Source organism: Megalops cyprinoides, chromosome 12, assembly GCF_013368585.1.
Source record: "Megalops cyprinoides isolate fMegCyp1 chromosome 12, fMegCyp1.pri, whole genome shotgun sequence".
Taxonomy (NCBI): domain Eukaryota; kingdom Metazoa; phylum Chordata; class Actinopteri; order Elopiformes; family Megalopidae; genus Megalops; species Megalops cyprinoides.
Window position 1 is genome coordinate 15,359,121 of NC_050594.1, and position 22,953 is coordinate 15,382,073.

At 42.6% G+C, this 22,953-nt stretch overlaps 2 protein-coding genes across 2 annotated transcripts; both read left to right on the plus strand.

Annotated features, from left to right (window-relative positions):
- Positions 1–6,125: 6,125 nt before the first annotated feature.
- olig4 (oligodendrocyte transcription factor 4) lies at positions 6,126–6,872 on the plus strand. The gene has a single exon (XM_036541537.1). The coding sequence runs from the start codon at positions 6,126–6,128 to the stop codon at positions 6,870–6,872; it is 747 nt and encodes a 248-aa protein (XP_036397430.1).
- Positions 6,873–11,150: 4,278 nt separating this feature from the next.
- On the plus strand, positions 11,151–20,154 carry bsdc1 (BSD domain containing 1). Its single transcript, XM_036542109.1, has 11 exons — positions 11,151–11,199; positions 11,847–11,904; positions 12,123–12,239; positions 12,818–12,985; positions 13,624–13,678; positions 15,129–15,244; positions 15,587–15,655; positions 16,143–16,230; positions 16,556–17,059; positions 17,305–17,408; positions 18,198–20,154. Exons 1-11 carry the CDS (start codon positions 11,189–11,191, stop codon positions 18,228–18,230), a joined length of 1,323 nt encoding a protein of 440 aa, XP_036398002.1. The 5' UTR covers positions 11,151–11,188; the 3' UTR covers positions 18,231–20,154.
- The last annotated feature ends 2,799 nt before the right edge of the window (positions 20,155–22,953 follow it).

The window sequence follows — 22,953 nt, forward strand, 5'->3', positions numbered from 1 at the left end:
AAGCATGTCATTTATTCACTTTCTAAGTTTCTTTTTGACAATATGTGTGGTTTTGCTAGGCATTTTAGCATTTTAAGTCTTATTCATAAAACTACATTTACACTTACCAAATGTTTGTGTTGTCACCATTTTAGGGGTAACACAATGTCCTGCACTGAAATAGGGCTGTGCAAATGGGGAAGGTTGGCAAATATTCCCTTGGAATCAGTGTTACTTGCTGTTTGCAGCTGCCTCTTCCTGTTCCTTGAGATGACCTGCTGAAATCATAAGGCACTGTTTCACCTCATCCCCTTCCCCCACAAACACACACACCCACAGCCCTCTCTCCTGGGGTATGAGGGGTGTAATTAATGGCAGAGAAACAGTGTGAAATGGCCCTGCATGTGGCTGAGCTGCTGCTCAGGTCCCACACAGCCAGAAAGAGAGAGGTGGGCTGGTTCTTTTCGTCCCTGCTTTTGCACGCTTGCAATAAACTATTTTCTTTCCACCTTGGGAGTCCTCCCACACAGAGTGGACTCATAGAGTCTGCACTGCTTGCCCCCCTGTGAACACAGTTTAAACATTAAGAAACAGCAGAGAAGGCAAAGGGAAAGTTACTGCCGTCTTACTGCCGCTCATAAAATTCAGGGTTTTTTTTTTTTGTTGTCGTTGTTGTTGTTAGGCTTAACTTTTCTCTTTACCTCAGCCGTTTAAAAAGTGAAACCATTGCAGCTTGGCTGAATAATGGTTGGCTTTCTTCTGTTGTTCTGGTTGTTTTCCCTTCCCTTTGGAGTGGCTTTCGGCTGATGGCCGAGATTATTTAGAGAAAGAAAAAATGCCCTCAAGGATTTTCTCTCAGATCCCACACACAATGAAAGTGATCCGGGGAGCACTACGCCAAACAAGACGCTGTTTGCTCCCCAACTTAGCATTTTGATTGAGTCCTGATGGTGCTAATCTAGCATTATCTGCTGTCAGTACAAGCGTATGCCGGCAGTAATGCTCTCATTTTCTGGTCACCTGAGCACTTTCATGAGATGTGAACTCAGCAGTTGAAGGCAGGGGGGTGTCTGTGAACCCTGTCCACTGGACCTCTGAAGGAGGAGGAGAGGACTCGAAACATCAAAATAAGAGGAAAGTTAAATAGCATAATGAGACACGGAGACTGAAACCGAACTCAAGGAGGTGCTTGATGTGCTTTAAATGGGAGCCCCAGATTGATCTAATGTGCTATCTCTCTGTGTGTGGCCTGTATTCTATACACACACATGAATAAAAATGAGGGACAGAGAAAGAGAAAGAGGGAGATGACGTTCCCCCCAATCTGTGATTGCTCAACACTGTTCTGTGAATTTTTTCAATCTTTCTTTCACTCTGTACCATTCATGAATGTATTTGGAGTAAGTATCACTCTGTCATGTTAGTGAACTCACTGAAATTAATTGATTTGAACTGAGAGGAAGAGAGAAAGAGAGAAAGAGAGAGACAGACAGACAAAAAGACAGACACTCATACTCTCAACGTTAATATTTTTGATTGTCTTCTTGTTCTTCTTCCTCCTCTTCTTTCTCTTTTCCTCCACTTGTGATGACATGCTTGTATCATCCTTGTACCAATGATGCTTTTGCCCAACAACCAAGAGAACTGTTCACGATCCACAGGGTTTCTCCTTGGGTGAACGATCTCATACCATAGATCCACCTTTTTTACAGTCTGCTCTATCTGAAAGTGTGATTTAGTCATCACACTTGATGACTATGAAATACCCCAGTACGGCTATAAGTAAGAATAGCCTTTGATTGGACAAGCAGCCATTGTTCCAAGGTCAGGGACATTCCAGCGTTCCAAGTAGTTGCATTCTAGCTTGCATACAGTCTGGAATATTATGTGACAATTCCAAAGCACATATGCATCCATATTCTTCAGATATGTTTCTGTTTGCTTGAGAGGGCTGGAAATCTAATTGTGCATTAAAACAGACTTCATCCATACATGTCATTCCCAGAAGTCTTAGTGACTGAAATCTACCTGTCCAGATTCAAACCAAGAAGAGGGCAGTGATGGAGGAGTTACATTACTAGAGTCAGTCATAAACAAGTATTTTGTTTTCTCAAGATTTGTAACTTGAATGCCTTGGTATCAAAATACATGTAAGGCCTGTACATGTAAGGTCAATGGTCATTGCAAGATATAATGTGAAGTATGTTCCAAACATAACCTTTTTTGTGTGCGTATGCCTTTTTTTTTTTTGCAGATTCAGTTTGTCATAAAATTATTTTTCAATGACAGGTGAGGGAAAATTAGGAGAGAACTTCTTTAAAGAAAGCTGGACTGGAAATCACCTGAATTATCTTATCAGTGTCATAAATACACACAGTGGTCAAATACCATCATGAGGAAATAAAAACAGGATGTTATGCATATCAGAATCACAAAGTTAGGGAGTGTAGAACCTAATGATGGAATAACCCATATTTTCTCGATAAGGATTACACAAGGTATCTGTACCTCCCCTGCATTTAAGTGATATCCTCCCCGAGCAGCCCGTACTATGACCCACCACAAAGCCCTGCTTTGTCTTGGCTGAGTTTCCTCCTTCTCTAGAGTGTTACCAGCTTCAGATGGATTTAGTCTCTCATGAATGATACCAACCTCTGACTTGATGTCTATATGGTGTGATACCTGCTTTGTCTGGGTCTAGTGCCTTTATACTGATATCTGCACTAACTGGGTCCTTTTGTTTAGTATAAACAAAGTTTGTTATAAGTCACAGCTGGTGAACAAGTTGAGAATGGCACATTATTGAGGTTGGAGGATAAATGGAGGATACTACAGCAAAAAGACATCTTTCCTTGAAAATTAAACAGCTGCTTACTGCAGATTAACTGCCACTGCTTGATTTCAAGCCCTCACCACAATTGTGCTCAAAAATTGTGGGAATGACTACAGTTCTTCCCCATATAACATACTACACATATGTATTTTCTCCAGTCTCTCTCTGCCTCTCTCTTTCACACACACACACACACACACACACACACACACACACACACACACACACACACACACACACACACACATATACACAAATATGCACATATGTTTGCAAACACATTGTAGCATACGTACACACACACACACACACACACACACACGCAGAGCACCTCTCTCTGTTGGCTTTCTTCACAGGAAATTCCAGAGAACAGTTGAAAAATCATTTCTGATCCCCCTGGACTGTGAGTGTATTTCAACATTGCTTTCCTGCTCCTTTTACACCTCCCATAGAACACGTAGGCCCTCTGTTTCATCTGGGAAGAAGGTGGCAGGTAACATTCTGTCACATTCTGTCACTGTCCCTGTGACATGGTGTGGTCAACATTGCTGCTGTCACATGTTCACATATGGTCTGGTGGCCTCCCACCCCTACACTGGTGAGGAGGTGAGGAGAGGGGGAAGCAGGGGAGGTCTTTGTGTGTGTGTGTTTCCGCAGATAGTCACTAGTTCACTGGAACTTCACCTTGGACCTTAGATAATATATAAATATTTCTATGAGCTTCATCAGGCATTTATCAGATTTTTTGATGTGGTTGATCTTGTGCTCTCCTCTGTCAATCACACAGGCAGATAATAATCCTTGTTTACTGCTGTTGTCTGCAGTAGCCTGGTACTGTCATACCAAGAGTTCACTTTTACATGTGCTTTGTGTTGTAGGTGTTAGTTCTGCCAATTCCCTCCTATAGCTTCTGATTTCATCATTCATGGCAGATTTCATCTGTTAAAAAAAAGTAATCAGGATCAAAGTTGCAAAGTGCCAAGTGGTCTGGCTCTCTACTCAGAAGCACAGAAACACAGTAGTGTCATGTGAGAGAGGGCTTTTTTTCTCTCTTCATTATTTTGGATGCAGTCTTGAGGAAAGCTGGGGTCAATATCCATTTCAAAAATCACCCGGTAGCTTAAAGTACTGTAAATTTTAGCATCATAATACTCCCGGACATGGTAGCTCTGTGAAGGTGCCTCGTTCCTCTGGTGCCCATGCAGTGAGACAGAGCACATTATAGTGATGTTAATGAAGGCCCAGGATGGTCACAGAGCCGGGGATCCATACTCGCGCCACGGCACGGTTTAGAAATTTAACCAGCTTAATCCCAGGGCTTTACGACAGAATGGGCTGGCATTGTGAGGCCTGCACTTTTGTGCCTTTTAAACCACCCCCGCCACCTCCTCCTCCACCTTGCTTTCGCCAGCCACCCCCCCCGCCAGTTGATAGTGAAGTGATTTCACAGGCTGTTTGGGAACTAAGTTGTGTGGAATTCACTTCCATTGTCTTTAACATTGGTAAATTGCCCCTAGTCCGCCATTAATTCAGTTCTCGTTTAAGTTTAAACACCACACGGAGAGAAGAGCTGCGAGACCAAAGCTGTACAAAAAAAAGCCCTCTGTGTGTCTTTGAAACCCACATCTCCTCTGTGGTTACTGCAAAATCAATGATTCAGTAAATGCTGTTAACATCCATTTCTCTAGTAGAAATTACTTTAAAAAGTCCCTAAAGAAGGCTGGTTACTTCTACCAACGGGCTTGACTGGAAGCCCAGTAGCGTGGTGTTTTAGTTTGTGAACTTGATGACCCCGATTTTCTACAGATTCTTGTTTCAAATGGCCCTAAATGGATTTGCCAGCACAACAAAGACTTGTGAAACATATGCCCCCTTCATGATGAGTGCCCTGGATTTTCCCCTGCTGATCTAGCCCAATTTGCTTTCACCTTCTCCATTATGTACTTCTCCATTTTGTCTTCATGCTTACTTTTAGTGTTCTACCTATTGCAAAGAAACAGGGTTTCACTTGGGAGAGAACAGGGTCATGATTACGGGAACATTATTCTTTCTTCAAACATAAGTCAGGTTGTTGTTCTTTGCTGCATGTAAAAGATTTTCTTTCTTTGTGTGTGCATGTATTTACACAGATTACATTATATTACATGTTGCAATACATTGCATGTATTGTGTAATATGTATCATATTATATTAGTAAGTCTCAACATTTTACAGGGCAGAAAAAACTACAGTAGGGGGTCATGTAGAGGGAGACTTTCTGGCACACTTTTTCCGATGGTGAATAGGATTACCAAAACCATATAGAGCACAGAAAACAATATGCTTCCACATCTGCAGATTTTAATCAACTATGAATACCCTGAGGATGCTATACCTATCCTATACTGTGGATAGTATATTTATTTTAAACACGCCTACCATTTTCACAGCATTGAATGGGAAAATACTGTGTTAGAGTCTCAGTGGTGTTGAATGTTAATAAATCATAAATATACTTAATTAAAAAAAAATAAAGAAACAAACGATGCTAGAACTGCTACACTATTGTTTATTATAACTTACTCTCATTCGTCTGTCTCGGAAGCCGGAGGTGCAATTTAACTGTCACCGCAAATGAACCTATTTGAATTGGATCCCAAGTGTTAAGCATTAAAAGGAAAGGGCAGAATACCCTCAGTCCATTTAAATGAGCAAAACAAATGTTGATTCCATGCTGTCAAAGCAATCAAATAGATAATTGTGTGCCTGGAAGAGTTAGCTGAATCATTTCACATGCAGTTAAACACTTATTTTTTATTATTATTTTTTTTGAAGCCGCCATTGTGTACGCCTTTGCACATACGTGTGAATTTGGACCTGGACTGGTTAATGTATCCCCTGAGGGGGGATTAAGAGAAGTTAAATGGGGCAGGGCTGAAAGTGTGTTCTGTCAATGATTGGATGTCACTTAGTCTTCATTATGCGCCTCATTGTTCCTTTGTGGGGCCGGGGGTATAAATGAGCCCCCTCTGAGCTGGAACGGGACTGCTCCCCTAATCTGGGATCTCTGCTGTCTCTGCTGATACTGCCATCTGACTCCACCACGCAGGGTATATTTAGACGGGCGTGCATGTGGAGGCTCCTGATTAGTATAACAAGGTAGATCTCAACCTGAGAGCTGAGCAATTGCTAAGGAAGAGAGAAGAAAGAAAGAGAGAGAGACAGGGAGAGAGAAAGACCAGAGAGAGACCAAATCTGATTTCTAAGGGTTGTTTTTTGGCTTTTTTTTCCATTCACCCTTTTGATTTTTCTAATTTCAATCACGGTTGTGGAGATGGATTCGGATGCTGTCTCTACCTCTAGCCGGTCCTCCTCCCCTGAGCTAGTAGCGGATGCCACTATGGGTGGCTCCTACTCCAAAACCATGTTCCAGGGGTATTGCCAGGAGAGTAAAGAGGCTCACAGCAGGCTGCAGCCCGGGTCAGAGCGTGGTGTGGGCGTGGGCAAGGCCAAGTCCCGAGCGGAGCCAACTAAGGATGACCTGCAGGATCTGCGTCTGAAAGTGAACAGCCGGGAAAGGAAGAGGATGCATGACCTCAACCAGGCCATGGACGGGCTGCGGGAGGTCATGCCATACGCCCAGGGGCCCTCCGTCCGCAAGCTTTCCAAGATCTCCACCCTGCTGCTGGCTCGAAACTACATCCTCATGCTGTCCAGCTCCCTGGAGGAGATGAGGAAGCTGGTGGGGGACGTGTATGGGGGCGGTGCCCAGCGCCATGTGTCCCGCCGGACCTCAGTCAACCCCTTGACCGCACCCCAGCTTCCCCTGCACCCCTTGGCCCAGTCTCTGCACTCGCTCATGGGCGCGACCTCCTCTTCTCACGCCCCTGCCCCTGCTCCGCTATCTCCACCCTCTTCTACCTACCTGGGCTTCCAATCTCCACTGCAGGGTCTCCTGAAGGAACCTCTCCATCTCGGCACCTCCTACAGACACTACCCCGGCATGTCCTGCCCTTGCTCCCTGTGCCAGCCTCTCCCCACCTCCACACCCAGTCTACACAGCCTTGCCATGGGTAAGTGAGTGGGTGAGCCCCAGGACTGAACGCTGTGGTGTAGGCCATACTGCAGATCTTTGAAGTCACAGCCTGAGGAACTGTTGTAGAGGACTGAATGATCTGTCAGAAGAGGGAAGAAGCTTTTCTAGAGTTTATATACATGTAAATATTTTGTACAGGTAATGTATTTTTTTAAATGTTGCCATCTTTTTACTATATATGTATGTTTCCCTCAAAGATTTGTACATGAGGACATCAGACAAGCATCTAATGATTTGCTTTCCATCTCATTATGTGCACAACTACTCCTACTTGAAGTTCTGAAATTCCTTTGTCCATGAAAAAGTGAAGAAGATAGCTGCTAACTATACAAATTATAGTCCCCAGAAAAAAAAAGTGATATGTATTTGTACAGATGTGTTATCTAAAATAAAAGATCTATTATTATATTAAAAAGTTACTCTGTGTCTTTTCTAGTACGTTGCTTAACATGTACACACATACACATACAAATACACACACACGCATAAAAATATAGAATTATATCCAGACCACATTGCGGTTATATATACCCTGCAATCTGATGCTAAACAGTTTTAAGGAATTTAAAAGTGTGCATATTTCAGCCTTTTAATCTTCCTCCCCTGCCTTAAAAAAAGATTTTCCTATTGCAAAACATCTTTTAAATCCTGATTTGAAGTGACCTTTGCAAACTCTCAAACATTGGAACTCTCGACTGTGTCAAAGGCATATGGATATAATGTTATAATTTTGTGGTTGCAGCGGTTACAGTGACCCACTTCTTCTCTAGTTCTCAGAGTATCTTGGTGAAACTAGGTAACAAATCCGGGCATTTTGTGTTTTGGAAAATGTTACATAATTTACAATCAAGACAGACGGACTAAGGGCAGTTCTTGTGGGAAAAATTCATGAGGATGAAGCCCTGAGCAGGGGGTTTTGGGGGAGAATGAGGGAGGGGAGAGAAGGGTAAACAGACAGTGCCCAGACATGGGTGTCAGTTGCTAACCAGCCTTAGGGATCCCTGACCCAGTGCCATATAAAGACACCAGGACCAGACAATATACTGCCTCTGCACTAGAAAGTGGCTGCTGCTTTGGTGACCATCAATCTTCGGCAAAACGGGGGCATGTTGAAGATAAAAAGCAAATGCGGTCGCCAGGACTGCAGGTTGCTTTGTTAAGTCCCCATGAGGGGTGCAGCGTTAATTCACCTTGTCCATGAGCTGCGCTCTTTGTAAAGATCCTTTTGAGCTGTGGCTTTGTTCACTGCAAATCACCACAACTCTAATAAATCATAGTGATTGGGAGATTTGCTGTGGTGTTTACTTTTGTATAATGGACGTACTTTGTTCACATTTGACAGATTTTGAGGAAACAATTAATTTAAATGTAGCTGACATTGTCACTGTTTCATTGTACTTTATCAGCCAGACACAGTTAAATAAATTTGAATGAAATTGCATGTGCTCTGCATACATTTCCTCAAGCGTACAAGATTTAACACATTCATTGCATTAATTTCACTGTGTTTTGAATGTAATTGCAGTAACCATGATTTTTTTTTCTATAAAAACATCTTTATTGGGAGCTTTCCTCTGGAAGTTTCTTAACTAGAACGGTAAATATTTAACATAAACAAACAGGAAAAATAGTCAAATCTCAATTTATCCAAAACACTGTCATGCATCAGTTATCAGTCAATAGGGAAGCACATGCTAAATCTCCCACATCTGATGGCTGAAGTGAGACTAGGAGAAGTCTCGTAAGTGGGGAGGTGTCCCCCCCCCCAAACCCCTGCTTCAGAGTACGGCACCAGACAATGGTGGCCAGCGGGACACAATAGGGCAGGGCTAGCTCTCATGCTTGTGACACGGCTCAGGCCATTCAATATCCATTTCATCATAGTAACAACTACCTTCAGACCAAAGGCCTGACACTCACCCTCAACAAAGGCGGTTAGCTCTAATTTATGAGGCAGTATTGACATTGTAAGGAGCCCCTGCCTGCGGGTGGGGGAATGTCAGCTGTGGGCCAGCCCGGTGGGGGAGGCAGCTGCCAGCCAGCCCAAAGAAGGGTCTCCCATGATGGGGACTGGCCCTCTGGTGTCACCTGGCTCTGCTGTCCCCCCTGACATTTACCCACCCCCACCCACCCCTTGGTGAGCACAGGTGGGACGGGGAAGCGGACCACATTGTGAGGATTAGGGGAAAGGAGTGAGACTCTCTGCTTTCCTTTAGCTGGATAATTAGGAACATTGACTCCTGCCGACAGCAGATGGTGTGGACCCATGGTGAAGGAGCGGCAATGTGTATGTGTGTGTGTGTGTGTGTGTGTTCTACAGAGTGACTGGTGTGTATTGAAGGATAATCATTATTTTTTGTAAAGCAGCAACCTTGATCCAAATATTTCTGCAGGGCTTATTGATTCATACCCAACATTCAGGTCTTCTTCAGACCATGCCAATCCACCTGACTGTTACCATTGTGAAAAGGTTGGGAACAATAACTGAATTGTATACAAAATTGTATGTTTGAAATACTTTCTCCCGGAGCTGGGTCTGTCACTGAGTCAGCTTGTTATGACAGAGGAACAGCACAATGACAGTCACCTATAAGTTAAGCCACAAGACCAGTGTTTTCAACATTGCTAAATTAGATGATACATAAACTGCCACGTGTGTTAGTGGCATCAGCTACAGCTATATAAGGCAGATACCTGGAAAATACATTTGTTTCCCTAGCTAGTCACACCTCTGTGGTCTGAGAAAATCACTGTGTGCTAAGTCACTTTGATCCGTAAAAAGGAAAACATATAGATTTCAGTGGAATGTTTACAGAATCCACGTGAGATCACCGTGGGAACGTATTATTTTCAAACAAAAGCAAATATTCATGACATGAACATGATATGCACAGGATAGAAAATGAAAGAGACTGAGAATGAAAAGTGGCTGGAGGCCATTACTGTGCTCAGCCCTGAGAAACAACACCAAATGCAGGCCACTGGCTTCTCTCACATGCTAAAGTCTGTGTTCAGCATGCGTTTGTTCATAGGACGCAAAGTGGCAGCTCAGATAAGCTCTCCCCAGTGTGGGGAGGACAGATGGACTAGTGAACTGGAGGGAATGCAAATCAATAGATGAGTGTGCATGTTACGCAGAGCACCATACAGGAAGATGGACAGAGTTAATTAGGAAACTGAAGGCCCTAATTAGTGAGATTCAGAGGTTGGACAGGAGAGACATATTGCAGAGCATACGCACACAATATGCTGCTTCTGGACGCAAGAGAACTTCAATTAGGAGAGTGGGCTTTTCCAGAAGGTCGCTGCCTGATGTTTTTTTTGGTCCACCCGATTCTTTTCTTTCCTCATGCAAATGGGGGTGGATGGGAGGTACAGCTGGGAAGGGGGTCACAAAGCCTGCACACACACACACAGACAGGCTTAATCCAAGGGGCTCAGGTGTAAATTTTACTGCCCACATCATTTAAACAGCAGACCAGCAGGGCTGTGTTTCAATTATGTAACCAACCCATCTTTTTGTCTGCCAATTTTATTATGCATGACCTGAAGGCTTAATATTTTGTTGACTGACTAAAATGTTTGCTGGATAGAATTATAAAATATTTGGATAATATTTTTAAACTACTCAGATATGTAAGCCTTTCCTCATTGAACTCTCCCCTTTGCATTATGAATGCATTCATAACGTGTGTGTGTGTGTGTGTGTGTAACTGTTTGTGTGCTAATATGCCTTTGGATGTTCAGATATGTCACAGAATCCTTACATTCACATCAAGCATAACAAAACTAGCCTAACATTGGACGCATGTGCAGCTGTGGGTAGTTCCCAGCAGGAGGACTTTGACACACCTTTGACACATTATTAATAATTATTATTATTAAATTGTATTAATTATTATAACTATCATTATTATTATTGTTAATAATAATAATAATAATAAACATCGTTCTGCTGATAAAAGTTACCGTTAATTATTCCTGAATGTGTTCAATGTAACTGGACGTCTGTAGTGATTACTTCGTAAACTCCAGCCATTGTCAGGTCTTAGCAATTTGTCTCAACATCGGAAAGGAGCCGTACGGTTTGATCCTCCACAGGCCCCGTAGTTACCAATACTCGCGATTGCAGTTTGGAATATAATATTTTTATTGACTTGTAATATTTCAGTTTCACTTTTGGTATATTTAGCAACAAATATAGTTTAAAATTGTTTTATTTAAATTATATTTTTTTCAAGCAACTGGCTCAGTCGATGGGGTCGGAGTTCAGTAAATATTGATGATGTCATGCGTTGAAGATGGCTGAAGGGTGAGTTTTATGACGCTGGATACTTTATGTTTATTTCTTTTTCTTCTTTGTTGCACAGTTAAAAATGCAAAACAGGTACATTGTACACAAGTTGTTAATCCAATGATAATTTATGTACGGAAATCTGATTGAGCTACCTAAATTTGTTAATTCACTTTGTCATTCGCGCATGGATACAAGCGGAAGTCCGTTTAGGTTTGTTTACAAAAATGTTGCAACGGTAAAAAGATCGGGAAAAATTAAACTACACACAGTGGAATAACAGTTGCATGAAAATATTGCTTTAGATTGACAACGACCGTTGAAAGATGACGTTGTGAATAGATGTTTGACACTTTATTGTAGCAAGTTGGCTGGCTAGCTGTATTTCTTGTTCCTATGTCAAGTGACTGTTCATTTCAGACCGAACAGCTGTTTTTCCGAACGCTGGAAGTTAGTTAGCTTGTCAGCCCGGCTACATACAGTAGCCTAATAGCTCGCTAGCTCACTCTCTGATGTGTATTTAAATGTGTAAAATGTGTATTTAGCAAACGTTAGCTTTCCTTGTAAAGTTGTCACAAACCTGGCGGTTACTTTATGTATATTCCTTGGTAAGAAAACGTTAGCTTGTTAGCTAAAGCGTTGCTCTTTGTCTTATGTGTTTCCAGGGAAGGAGGTTGGTGGGGAGGTTGGCTACAACAAAGCTTCCAAGCCGTCAAAGAAAAGGTAGGCCCGTCTGACATTTAGCTATGACTGTTATCTTGTCTGCAATTTAACATAATTCATGCCTGATGCCGAACTGCTGAATTATGGAAAGACCTTATTTATGTTTTTATGTCTTAATTATGTTACTGATGTTGCATGAAAATGTCAGTTTGAAATTAGTCATTTTTCATAGAAGATCGTGCTTTGACGTACTGTTGACGTGACTCAAATTTTCTCAGTCTGCAGAAGCGTACGACTTTATTAAGCGCGACCTTGCAGAGTTCAGCAACGTAGTGCAACATGACACAGCTTGCTCCATCGTGGCCACCGCCAGCGCCGTTAGGAGCAAATTGGCGGTGAGTGGCTACAGATCTTACTGCAAAGCACCGAGTCAGAAAAAGCCAAGGAGCCAGCAAAGGGTGACATGCTTAGCTCGCTTACGCTGACATAATGCAATTTGCATGACGAAGACCACCCCTCAGGTTAATCTGAGTATGAATTTCAAGAAAACGTTGGTATGATGGTGACATGGTACAGCAAACCTGATAAAAGGTGAATGTATTTTTAAAACATACAAAAAGTGCGTTATAACGAGTCACCATTTCAGACTAGGGATGCAGTCCATCCAGTACTTACCAGTATTGCCAGTGTTTATATGTTTTTCAACTCACCTGTCTGCATTTTAGGGGGCGTTTAATGTGTAAACTGGTTCATATCATTTATGGAACATTTATGATTGTGTCAATGCACTTGACAGAATATAGTTTTTGTACAAAGTGTTGATTTGAAGGGAAGTGTGTTTGTCTATCTGTATTTTAAAGGTTACATCCAAGTGTCACATAGATAAGCTTAATACCAAAATGTATATAAAGTAATATCTACACGAGTAAAGATAATGTAAAAGGCTAACTTCCCCACCCCTTCTTGTGAGCAGGTGGAAGGGTCGTCTGAGACCACCGAAAAGGTCAAGAGGAGCCTGTCTAACTTCCTGGGGGTGATCACAGATACGCTCGCCCCTCCTCCAGACAAAACTATCGACTGTGATGTCATCACGCTGATGGCAACCCCCGCTGGCACCACAGAAGTTTACGACAGTACCAAGGTGAGCCTCAGCGGGTACAAGTAGATGCTCAGTTTCAGCTAGGTTAATGTGAATTTTTCACCTTTGACTTTAGAAGCCATTTCTGTGTTATTCTGGACATTTTAATATTTAATGAAGGTGTCTTTAATGATATTTTATGTCTGCTGAAGTTTTAGCTGGCTAGTTAGCAAGGAGTCAGCATTTATTCACGAAGGAGAATTTTCAGTGGCTTGCAAAATATCACCACTATCTAGACAGCAAAGTAGCTTCTGTAATGTGTCTCAGAGATTGCATGCTTGAAAAAAAATCATTCATAATGGGTCATATTTGCAGCTGCCACATGGCTCCTAAGTCAAAGCTAAGAAATATATGATAAAGTGTACAAGATTTTTTTCAGATTTCTTACAATGCTTGAACTGGATGTTTCACAATTATAGAACTGTGCACACAAATCTAAGATTGTAGCATGCAAGCTGGTTTGGTTTCAACATTCTGAAAACTGCCCCAGGTGAAATTAGAATTTAACCACAAACAGCAGCTACAGCCAGTTTCACTCTACAAGCTGGAATTCATGGGCATTTTATATAAAATTGCTATTAATTGGAGCAGATTCTTACATTCTGTATGAATGTGATGTTGATCTGAATGTCTGTTTCTAGGCTCGCCTGTACAGTCTGCAGGCCGACCCAGCGACTTACTGCAACGAGCCTGACGGTACGTGCAATTGCAGAGTAGAGCCCATTTTCTTAAAACTGTGACTGAACGGAGTAGGTGTGAGGAGTTCCTACAGGTCTTGGAAATCCCTGAAGATAGTCTCATCCTGGAAAGTCATCGGACATTTTTATGGAAAGTGGTAAAATATCCCACTGTCCTTGAAAAGACATGAAAATTGCTAAAAAAAAAAAAAACTAATAAAATTATTCTTGTTTTTTACTTTTTACATTGACCAAAATATATCTGGATTTCTGGTTAGTTCAGTACTTTGATGCCATGTACTTTAAAAACTGAAAAGAACAGGGCTCTTACAAGTGGCTCAGTACCCAAAGATATAGGCTGACCCCTACAGCCCACACATGTCTGGTCTGTGTCTTTTGTCAACTCTGAGTGGGAGTTCACAGTAGCGGAATAACATTGACTTGTCACTGGGATGGGGCTGGCTTACATCAGCTAGGATTCAGTGAATTACTGCTGTATCAGCACCCCCTAGGGACTCACTAGACCTCTTTATGTCACTAGGTTCTTATGAGATGTGCCAATCATCCAGTGAGTGCTAGCTCTCCTGTAGTACACTGTGTAGCTTGAAATTTAAATCGTAGCTGTTGGCATCGCTAGTGAGTGTAGCTGGGGATGCCACATGCTTTGCCTCATCACTTCCTATACAGGTGCAAAAGGCAGGTTTAAGTGGGGTGTAGTCAATCTGTAATTGTCAATCCAGGGTAGGATAAAAGAACACTGAAAACCACTTATATGTCACTATATACATTACTGGAGCAGTGCTGGTGTTGAAACAGTGCTTGAAAGCTGACCAGTAGGGGCATGCTCCTGCTGGGGAATGTCAGACCTGTAGGCCCTACACCAACATGAGCGCATTGCTCAGCTGAGCTTAGATTTGCAGGGATTCAGTGCGATCATAGTCATGTATTTTCATCTGGCAAAAAAAAGATGAAACTTGCAGTTAACTCTCTTTTCGTTTAACATATTACCATACATCTGTTTCTGAAGTTTTTAATTGAAATTATGCTGAACATAATTACCATTTATTTGTTGAGATGACAGTACTTGCAATGTGACATTGTTGCTCTGGAATACTGCGGAAATGTGGACAGTGCATTCCTGCTTGATTTTATGCTGGCCCTGGGCAGGAATATGCTCTGGTGGTCAGGTGAAGGTGTTGTAACCCAAGGGTTGTCAGTTTTGTTCATATGTTAGGCACTGCTGTTTTGCCATTGGACAAGATGCTTGACTTTGCTTTGGAAATATCCATGTGTATAAATGGATGAAATGTAAACGCAGTGTGTTGCTCTAGATAAGAGCGTCAGTTAGACAAATGTAATGCAAATGTAAATCTGACAGTTAGCACTGTCCCTTCTTTGAACACATAGCTGTCTGTTTGGGAGTCTAGGCCCCTTTATCTCCATCACTGTGTGTGTCTGCTTTTCCCCAGGTCCCCCCGAGCAGTTTGAAGCCTGGCTTCAAGGATTTAGTCTGGAGGAGAAGAAAGGAGAGATCTCCGAACTCCTTGTCAGCAGTCCCTCCATCCGGGCGCTCTACACGAAAATGGTACAGTCCCCTGTGCAGCCTGGTGTCTCTGTCTGAAAACTCTAAAGTGCATGTTGCTCAAGAGAATATGATAACTCTTGCTTTGGTAGGGAGCAAGTCTTTTTTGTGGTGACTAATTCTGCTTTTGACTTAAGAAGTCCATATTCTTTTCTAATGAATTCTAAATATATATTTCAAATCTATATTAGAATATAAGATACCTTTGATTTGTAAGTAAGATGTTATAATTGAAAGAGACCCTATCATCCCGTTACTGATTTTTTTTTTTCGTTTTTTTCCTTGAATCTGTTTGAAGTTTGAAAGTTGTTCTATACTGCTCTGCCCTTGTGTGTCATGACGTAGGTCCCAGCAGCGGTAGCCCACTCAGAATTCTGGCAGCGTTACTTCTACAAAGTTTTCCAATTGGACCAGGTAACCTTGTCTGTGTTTTACAGTGTGCGTTGTTAAAAAAAGGAACTAATAAACTCTTCTCAAGGTCTAACGTTCATTAAAGCATCCGCTGACCTCCATGTGTCGTTGGGGCTTTGGAACGTTTCATTCGCCATCTGGTGGTTAAACAGTGGAAATGCAGTATTCATAGTAGCCACAGTTTCATAAGAGGCTGGAAAGGTCTTGAGTTGCTTTTCACACCAGAGGCCCTTGATTACTTTGTCAATTCAGTTACTTGTGTTAGTGAGTAAGTTCAGTCCTTCTCTTTGCTATTTAAAAAGCTTGAATTATAGATACTGTTTACACATCTGGGATTGTGGCCCTTGCATTCTGAGGTTCACAGTAGTAGTGTTTTACTGGGGCCTGAAGTGAATTTAGGAAAACCCCTACAGCAAGCAGTGTCTTGTTTGAGTGGAGCTGAAGATGTTGACCTTGACAACTTTTATTTTTTTTTTTGTCCCGTGAACAGGAAGAGGCACGAAGAGTGGCGCTGAAACAGAGAGCTGAGCAGGTCACGCACTCAGAGGCCTTGGGCTGGGAGGAAGAGGAAGAGGAGGGTACGTGTGCTGCCTCCTGTTTTACATCACATCTATGCATTACATTACATTGCATTACATTACATTACATGCATGTAGCACATGCTCTCATCCAGAGCGACTTCCAGCACAATAGAACATAAGAAGATTCATTTAAGTTAGATGAGCAACAGTGTCAGATCAGGCTAACAGCACTTTGAGAGCAGTGAGGTTGAGCATAATGAGCTATTCTGTCAAACAAATCTGTGTTACTTTTTCATCAGCCTGGTTTTTATTTCATCAGAAGCTCAGTGCTCCCTTTTCAGTGAAATGTTTGGTCCTTGTCCTCTTCCTCACTTCGTCACAGATGAGTTCCTCGGTACCACCGCCTCCTCTCGTCTGGACTTCACGCCTCCCCTGGAAGAGCCCCGTACCCCGCCTGCGGACAGCGACCTTGCTCTCTCCTCACCCACGACGAACCTCCCCGAAACTGTGGTGACACCCTCGCTCAGCTGTGAGAGTGTAAGTCTGCCCACCCAAGTAGAGAAGACGCCCGAGCCCGGCCGTGTCGGCGGAGTCGTCGAGGAGCTCTCCCAGAAAATCACAGAGGCCAGCCTGGAGGAGGCGGGGGCGGAGGCGGGGCGCAGCCTCCAGCAGCTGGGGGTCCCGTCTGTGGAGGAGCGGGCGGTGGAGGCGGAGCGGGCCGTGAAGTCAGTGGAGGCTCGCGGGACAGGGGCAGGGGATGAGCTCACAGCGGCCAAGGCCACTGCCAGGACAGAGACTGTGCGGGAGGAGGGGCCACAGGACCTGAGGGTGTTTGAGCTGAACTCTGATAGCGGCAAGTCCACGCCTTCCAACAACGGCAAGAAAGGTAAGGCGCTCACGTGCACGCTCGTTTCTGTGCACATACAAGCTCATGCGCTCACACCTGTACATGTGCGCACTCACAAGTTCGCGCCCATGTACGTTTTTTGCTCATACACTAATGTACACCTGACTGTGTTGGGAAGAAGAAGTAATATAAAGGGGTGGGCCTAGGAGTCGCTTTTTACGGGAGGGGTTTCAGAGCCAGTCATTGATTTTTTGAGGTCCTTTTGGTCCCCTTTCTTGCTGCAGGATCTAGTACAGATATCAGCGAGGACTGGGAAAAAGACTTTGACTTAGACATGACCGAAGAGGAGGTCCAGCTTGCGCTTTCCAAAGTTAATGCCACGGGAGAGGTATGTCACGTTTTGAACATACAAATGCTTTATTACACAGATGGTAGGATAAGAGGTGTTTTGTATAAAACCTGCAGTGTCTCTTTAGAGATACTTTTTTGAACAAAAGTACACAGAGGGTGTGGCCAGTACCAGAAAGGCAGGGTTTGGTGAAGTTTAAACAGGTGGTAAGGGGCTCAAAGTCAGGCCTCTCTCAGCCCCTGACAGGTCTTTTAAAAGTTGCAGAAAAGTGCTCTGATGACAAATAATCACATATTGTAATAAATAAATATTGAAGTGCTAATATAAGTAAGTACAAGTAAAATTTTATCATTTGTATAATTAATCTTTATAAAGCAACATATGATGACCTTTTTTTGTGCAGTCATATATCATTGTGCTGATATGGCTGATAGATTGGCTTGCTTTCTGGCTATTGCTGTTAACTTGCTGTCAAAACTCACTGGTGATTGTTATTCGCTTTCAAGAGAATGGAGAGGTTTGCAAAGAAACCAAAAATCTAGAAATTAACATACCTCCCACATAATTCCATCTACAAGATATCCCGGTTTCATATGAATTGGGAGTATTGCAGAAATAGAAATAACCCTTGAAAAGTCATGGGAGACATAAGTCTGATTTGAGTGGGACCCATGCCTATGTTACACTGTAAATGGAGGTGTTCATATCACTGGTTCCCCTGGGCCCTCACTGGGCCCCCTGCGGATTTCAGCTCCTCAGTCCAGTGTTGCTGGGAATGACCGGTCTTATGGCCTGTGCACATCATCGGGTTCTGTGCCTATGTTTCAGCTGGAAGAAGAAGACTGGGAGGACTGGGAATGAACAGAAGAGCTGTGTGTGTTTTTTCTTTTGTTTTCTCATCCGAGTTCCTCCATGGCAAACCATGTTCTTGGCGTGTGTAAGTCCTGGTCCATGCCCTCACCGCGTCTCCCGTACCTAAACATCTCAGAGGAGTGTCAGATGGCTTTGGATATCTCCAGTCCACTGCTGGGAGGATGCGAAACTCAAGGCAATAAGTTAGATTGCTACTGTACAGTGAGGAAAAAGAGACTAAAAAACTCTCATCTGATATTTCTGTTTTAGGGGGTAATATTTCTGTTTTCCTGGTTATGGGAACAGTTTCCAGCTTTGAGTATATTGACACTAGTTTAGGATGGCTGCTCTTATTTCTGACTAATGCTTTCAAAGGGGAAAGAAAAAGCCAGAATGAATTAGTTGATGTATAAATTACTCCTCATGTAAGGAGAATACACATCTCTCCCCTCATCTTCTGATATGCCATTAAATGTATGTAAATCACAGCAGTTCTACTTTTTAAAGTTAGATTAAAAATAAATTTACTTTCAGGCTGTGGAGATGCCATAAACTGTTTGTAAAGCTGCTTATTATCTTTGGGAAGATTCAGTTCTGTATTGGAATATTTTTAGAACATTGGTATTTCAGATAAACTTCTGCTTGCTTTGTATCGATATTGGCTTACTAACACTTCTGTCTTATGCAAGATAAAATATCATTTAAAATAAAATTTTGTTTTGCCTGTATGGGGGGAAAAAAAAGAATCAATTATCTGTAAGTGTGGGCTGCAGAAACCAGTCACATGAAACATGGAGGCTTAGACAGACATGTTGGGAAGAATAGATGCTGGACAGGCTTGGCACCTGGCTGCATGTTCCTGTCCTCACTGCAGAAGAACCTGAAGAATGAACAGCAGACTGATCCCTGATTCCGATTGCTCTTTTACCTTTGGCCTCTGGGCCCCAAACACCAGAGCGTGGGGATTGCTGGAAAGTGTGATTCTGACAACAGCAAGGATTATTTCGTTTTACTTTCTGAGGAAACTTGTCCCAGTTATCTCCTTGGATTCTCTCTGTTTTTCTTTTTCTTTTCATTTTTTTTTTCAATTTGACGCATGTGTTCAGTCAAAAGAGATGAATTTGAGATGCAATAATAAGCTACAGATATGTCAGTCACCTTGTCATGAGATAACATAAAGCTACCTGGGCTGTCTGTCTGAGCTCTTTCTGTCTTCTGTTATGTCGATCAAAAATATCAAACCAGTCACACTCACCACCAGGTAACGGAGTGGGATTTCCATCGCTAGCTGTGATTTTGGCTTTGTGTTAGGGATGGTCTGCTTGCTTTCCCCCTCAGCTTATTGTACGTGGCATGTGGCCTTCTTGTTAGATAAATCTTTCTTAACATTTGGAGAGATTAATTTTCAGTGCTTGAAGACATGGGCTTTTAGATCTCTGAAAGGGCGGCTTTACTTCACCTGAGTATCACAGCTGGTTGCTGCGTTGTGTGGCATGTTGTGGCTTGAGTGTGGCGTGTGCTTGGTGGTTGATTAGTCCAGTTAAATGACAGATGTGTGTTTGTGATGTAAACGCTTTTTTAAATTAGGTCTAGTTCTTCGTTTCTGTTTAGGTTTATACAAGACAGTGATTTAACAAAATACGGGACTTTGTTTGACCATGAGGTTAGTTTGGCCAAGCTTGCAATTATTCAAAACAAATAAATAAAGAAATTACTTTTTGTACTGACCAACTGCGGAGCAAGTTGTTAGTATTCTGATGCATCCATGTGTCATGTTTTCCTGGGCACTGAAATGTTATCAAGGCAGTAGAGAATGGTACAAAATCAAAATCTGATTGCATATTTTGTGAATGTGTATTTGCAGTTTGAAGGCAATTTAATTTAAGGCTGTTATTTTGTTAAAATTTCAAATTACCCTTACAGTTAAATGGAATCCAGGCTTTCTCAAATTTGTGTGTGTATTTATTAATATTTATGTACCTAGAGTATTAGCAATGCCTTGATGTAACATCATCACTGACCAGTTTCACATATAAAACATACTTGCAGTTCAGTGGTACTTTTTGTTTCTGCTTGATTTGTCGTTTATCTGCGGGCAAGGGTTATCTAAGCAGTGCAGAAACGTGGGCACGCACAGCCAGAGGGCAAAGCCTCCGTGCACGGGTGTGGAAACTGAGGAGGGCATCTGCAGGCGTGACGGCAGATCAGAGTGCATTTGCACATGTGCAAGAATGCTGCCGTTGCAGACGTGTGCAACGGCAGGCGTGTCAGAGGGCCCTATCTCGGTGAGACACCCACACCCGGGTGACCACAACATGGCCACATTTGAGGTGTTTGAGCAAGCGAAAGCTGCCTCATCTGTCACAGAGGTTTTAGTTTTCTGAACAAGGAGTCCTTCGGAAAGATTAGTCAGAATCTGAGCTGAATCGTTGGGGAGCTGCTGTTACGTGATTAAAATGTAAAATAATTATTTTGGATATGGAGCACATGCCCATTCCAGACGTACGTAGTATGGCTCGATATGACCACAAGTTCAGGATAAGGTTTAAGAAATTTGATGTTGCCAGTTTATGGCCATTTTCTTGGGTTAGAATGATTAAGATTCATTAAAAATTTTAGAGGGATTCGCTCTGCTTATGTAGATATTCCTGGAGCAATAAAGCCTGATAGAGGATAACCAGAGTGGAAAGGGTACCCAGGTGAACAAGACGAACTCTATGTCTTGAAGAGGTGGTGTATGAAGACAGACTTAAGAAAAGCTGTCTCTTAAATCTTAGTGTGTAAAAAGGCTAGAGGGGATTGAACAAAGTATTTCAAATTTTGAAAGTCCTTAATAAGGCGGCCTCTGGAGGCTTTATGATGCTGGGGACGTATTGGCCCCATGTATGTGCCTTGAAGCACTAGTTTCACAGGACACAGCCTTGCAGTATTAGGGACACATGCACAGTTGAAGAATGTCTCGCAATGGAGGCGCTCATCCGTATAGCATACCCGCTGATCAGACATGCACGTCACACGAGCCATAAAGTATTTGCCATATTTGTTGACCGATACAATTGCAACACATTTTGATTTTCACATTAGTGACCACAGATCTTTTTTTTCCAGCACCAAATGGTCTTCAATCAACCATAGAGAATTTTACCCTGTATTCTTGGTATTTAGGCAGCTGATCTCTGCAACTGAAAGGTTGATTAATATAGCATGTGACTAAGCTGCTATTCTGCTTCCTGATAGTCTGAGTGCAAAAAAAAGAAAAGTTACATCAAGCGGACAAGTACCACCTAGCAATCAGCATTGTACATCTAAAGCTTCCAGAAAGAACCTGATGAGACACTTCTGGGTAGGCAAGTCAGATCAAATCAGTTTGGTTTACGGAGGACCCATGGAAATAAATCAGAAATAAACTTCACAGTCTTCAAGACTGAAGTCGGGACAGTGTTTGATTTATTCTTGCGTACGTCAAGGTCAATGAAGACAGGCAGAACATTAACACAAAATGTAAGTACCCCTCTGTCCCTCCTGAGATATTTTCAGTTGTTGAATGCATTTTTATGAGGGACACAAGGGTATTTACATAAGTACACAAAGATAACCAGATTCATTAAAAAAATGTGTACCAAAGGAGATGAAAGTGGTACCATTTCGCATTTTTTTCCCAATTTTCTGGTGCCATCAAGTTTCAGAGCTCTCAGAATGGAAGCGATTAATCTTTTCACCCGAAGCTGAGGGCAGTATGTTTTACATGTCACTTTCTGTCTAATTGCAGCCCACACCACAAACCCCTTAATCTCAAGGTAATCCCCTCATTGACTTTGAGCATGTGTCATCTTCCATTATGATAGCCAGTTTGAGAGAGAGGTAGACAAGTGTTCGGAGTCAGTGACCCCTCTTGTCTGGAATGTGTGTGGATACCCAGTTGGCTGGGAGAGTGTGCCTTTGGAACTCCATTTGGCAGACCACTGCATGGTGTTAATGCGTTGACATGTGTTTTCTCGTGATTCATTTCAGTGACCCATCGCGCAAATGTGCCCATTCACATGCTTGAATTGAAATGGTAGCCTCTTGGGCTGTTTGGTTTATGATCGACAAAAGGAGGGAATAACTCATCTACCTAGCTGGGTCAGGCCCTCAGGTGTCTCGGAAGCCAACCTGAGGTGTGTTCTGGAAAAACGTTTTTAATTTAGCCCTCTTGTCATGAGTCATGAGTTACATGATAGCCATTTTGAGTTTTTTTGCTCCATAACTAACCTGGCCTGCAGAGGAGCAGTGTACTGGAAATGAAGTAACTTAATGGGTTTATAAATAAAAATTTACTTCAAGAAACAAAACAAATCAAGACCATCCAGGTGACTGTCACCTGTCAGTTATGAATTTGTTTTGTCCTGCACCACTGTGGTTATGAATTTGTTTTGTCAGAAGTGCCTTAATACTTGGACTGTAGCTGCTGTGTGCACAAAATAGTTATTAGGTGGCAGTGATAGCCTCAACAGAGGTGATTAAGTCTTTGTTTTGAGAAGCTCGGAATATATTAAGCTATGAAGAGTGTATTAATGCACCAGTCAGTGAGTCATTTAGCTGGAGAGAGTGGGCTTGTGCTCGGAGATGTTGCCGTGCTGGTGTATGTGTCAGGAGGGCGGGGTATGCGCTGGCACAGGGTGGTTGGGCAGAGGGGAGGCAGTTCTGTGGATGATGAGCTTTGCTGGCACGGTGAGGTTGGACAGAGAGGGGC

Excerpts from the sequence above, each read along its gene's own strand:
- olig4 (XM_036541537.1), top strand. The coding sequence starts at position 6,126 with ATGGATTCGGATGCTGTCTCTACCTCTAGCCGGTCCTCCTCCCCTGAG.
- bsdc1 (XM_036542109.1), top strand. Across the intron at positions 11,905-12,122 it reads TCCAAGCCGTCAAAGAAAAG|TCTGCAGAAGCGTACGACTT; the intron begins GTAGGCCCGTCT and ends AAATTTTCTCAG. Across the intron at positions 12,240-12,817 it reads CCGTTAGGAGCAAATTGGCG|GTGGAAGGGTCGTCTGAGAC; the intron begins GTGAGTGGCTAC and ends TCTTGTGAGCAG.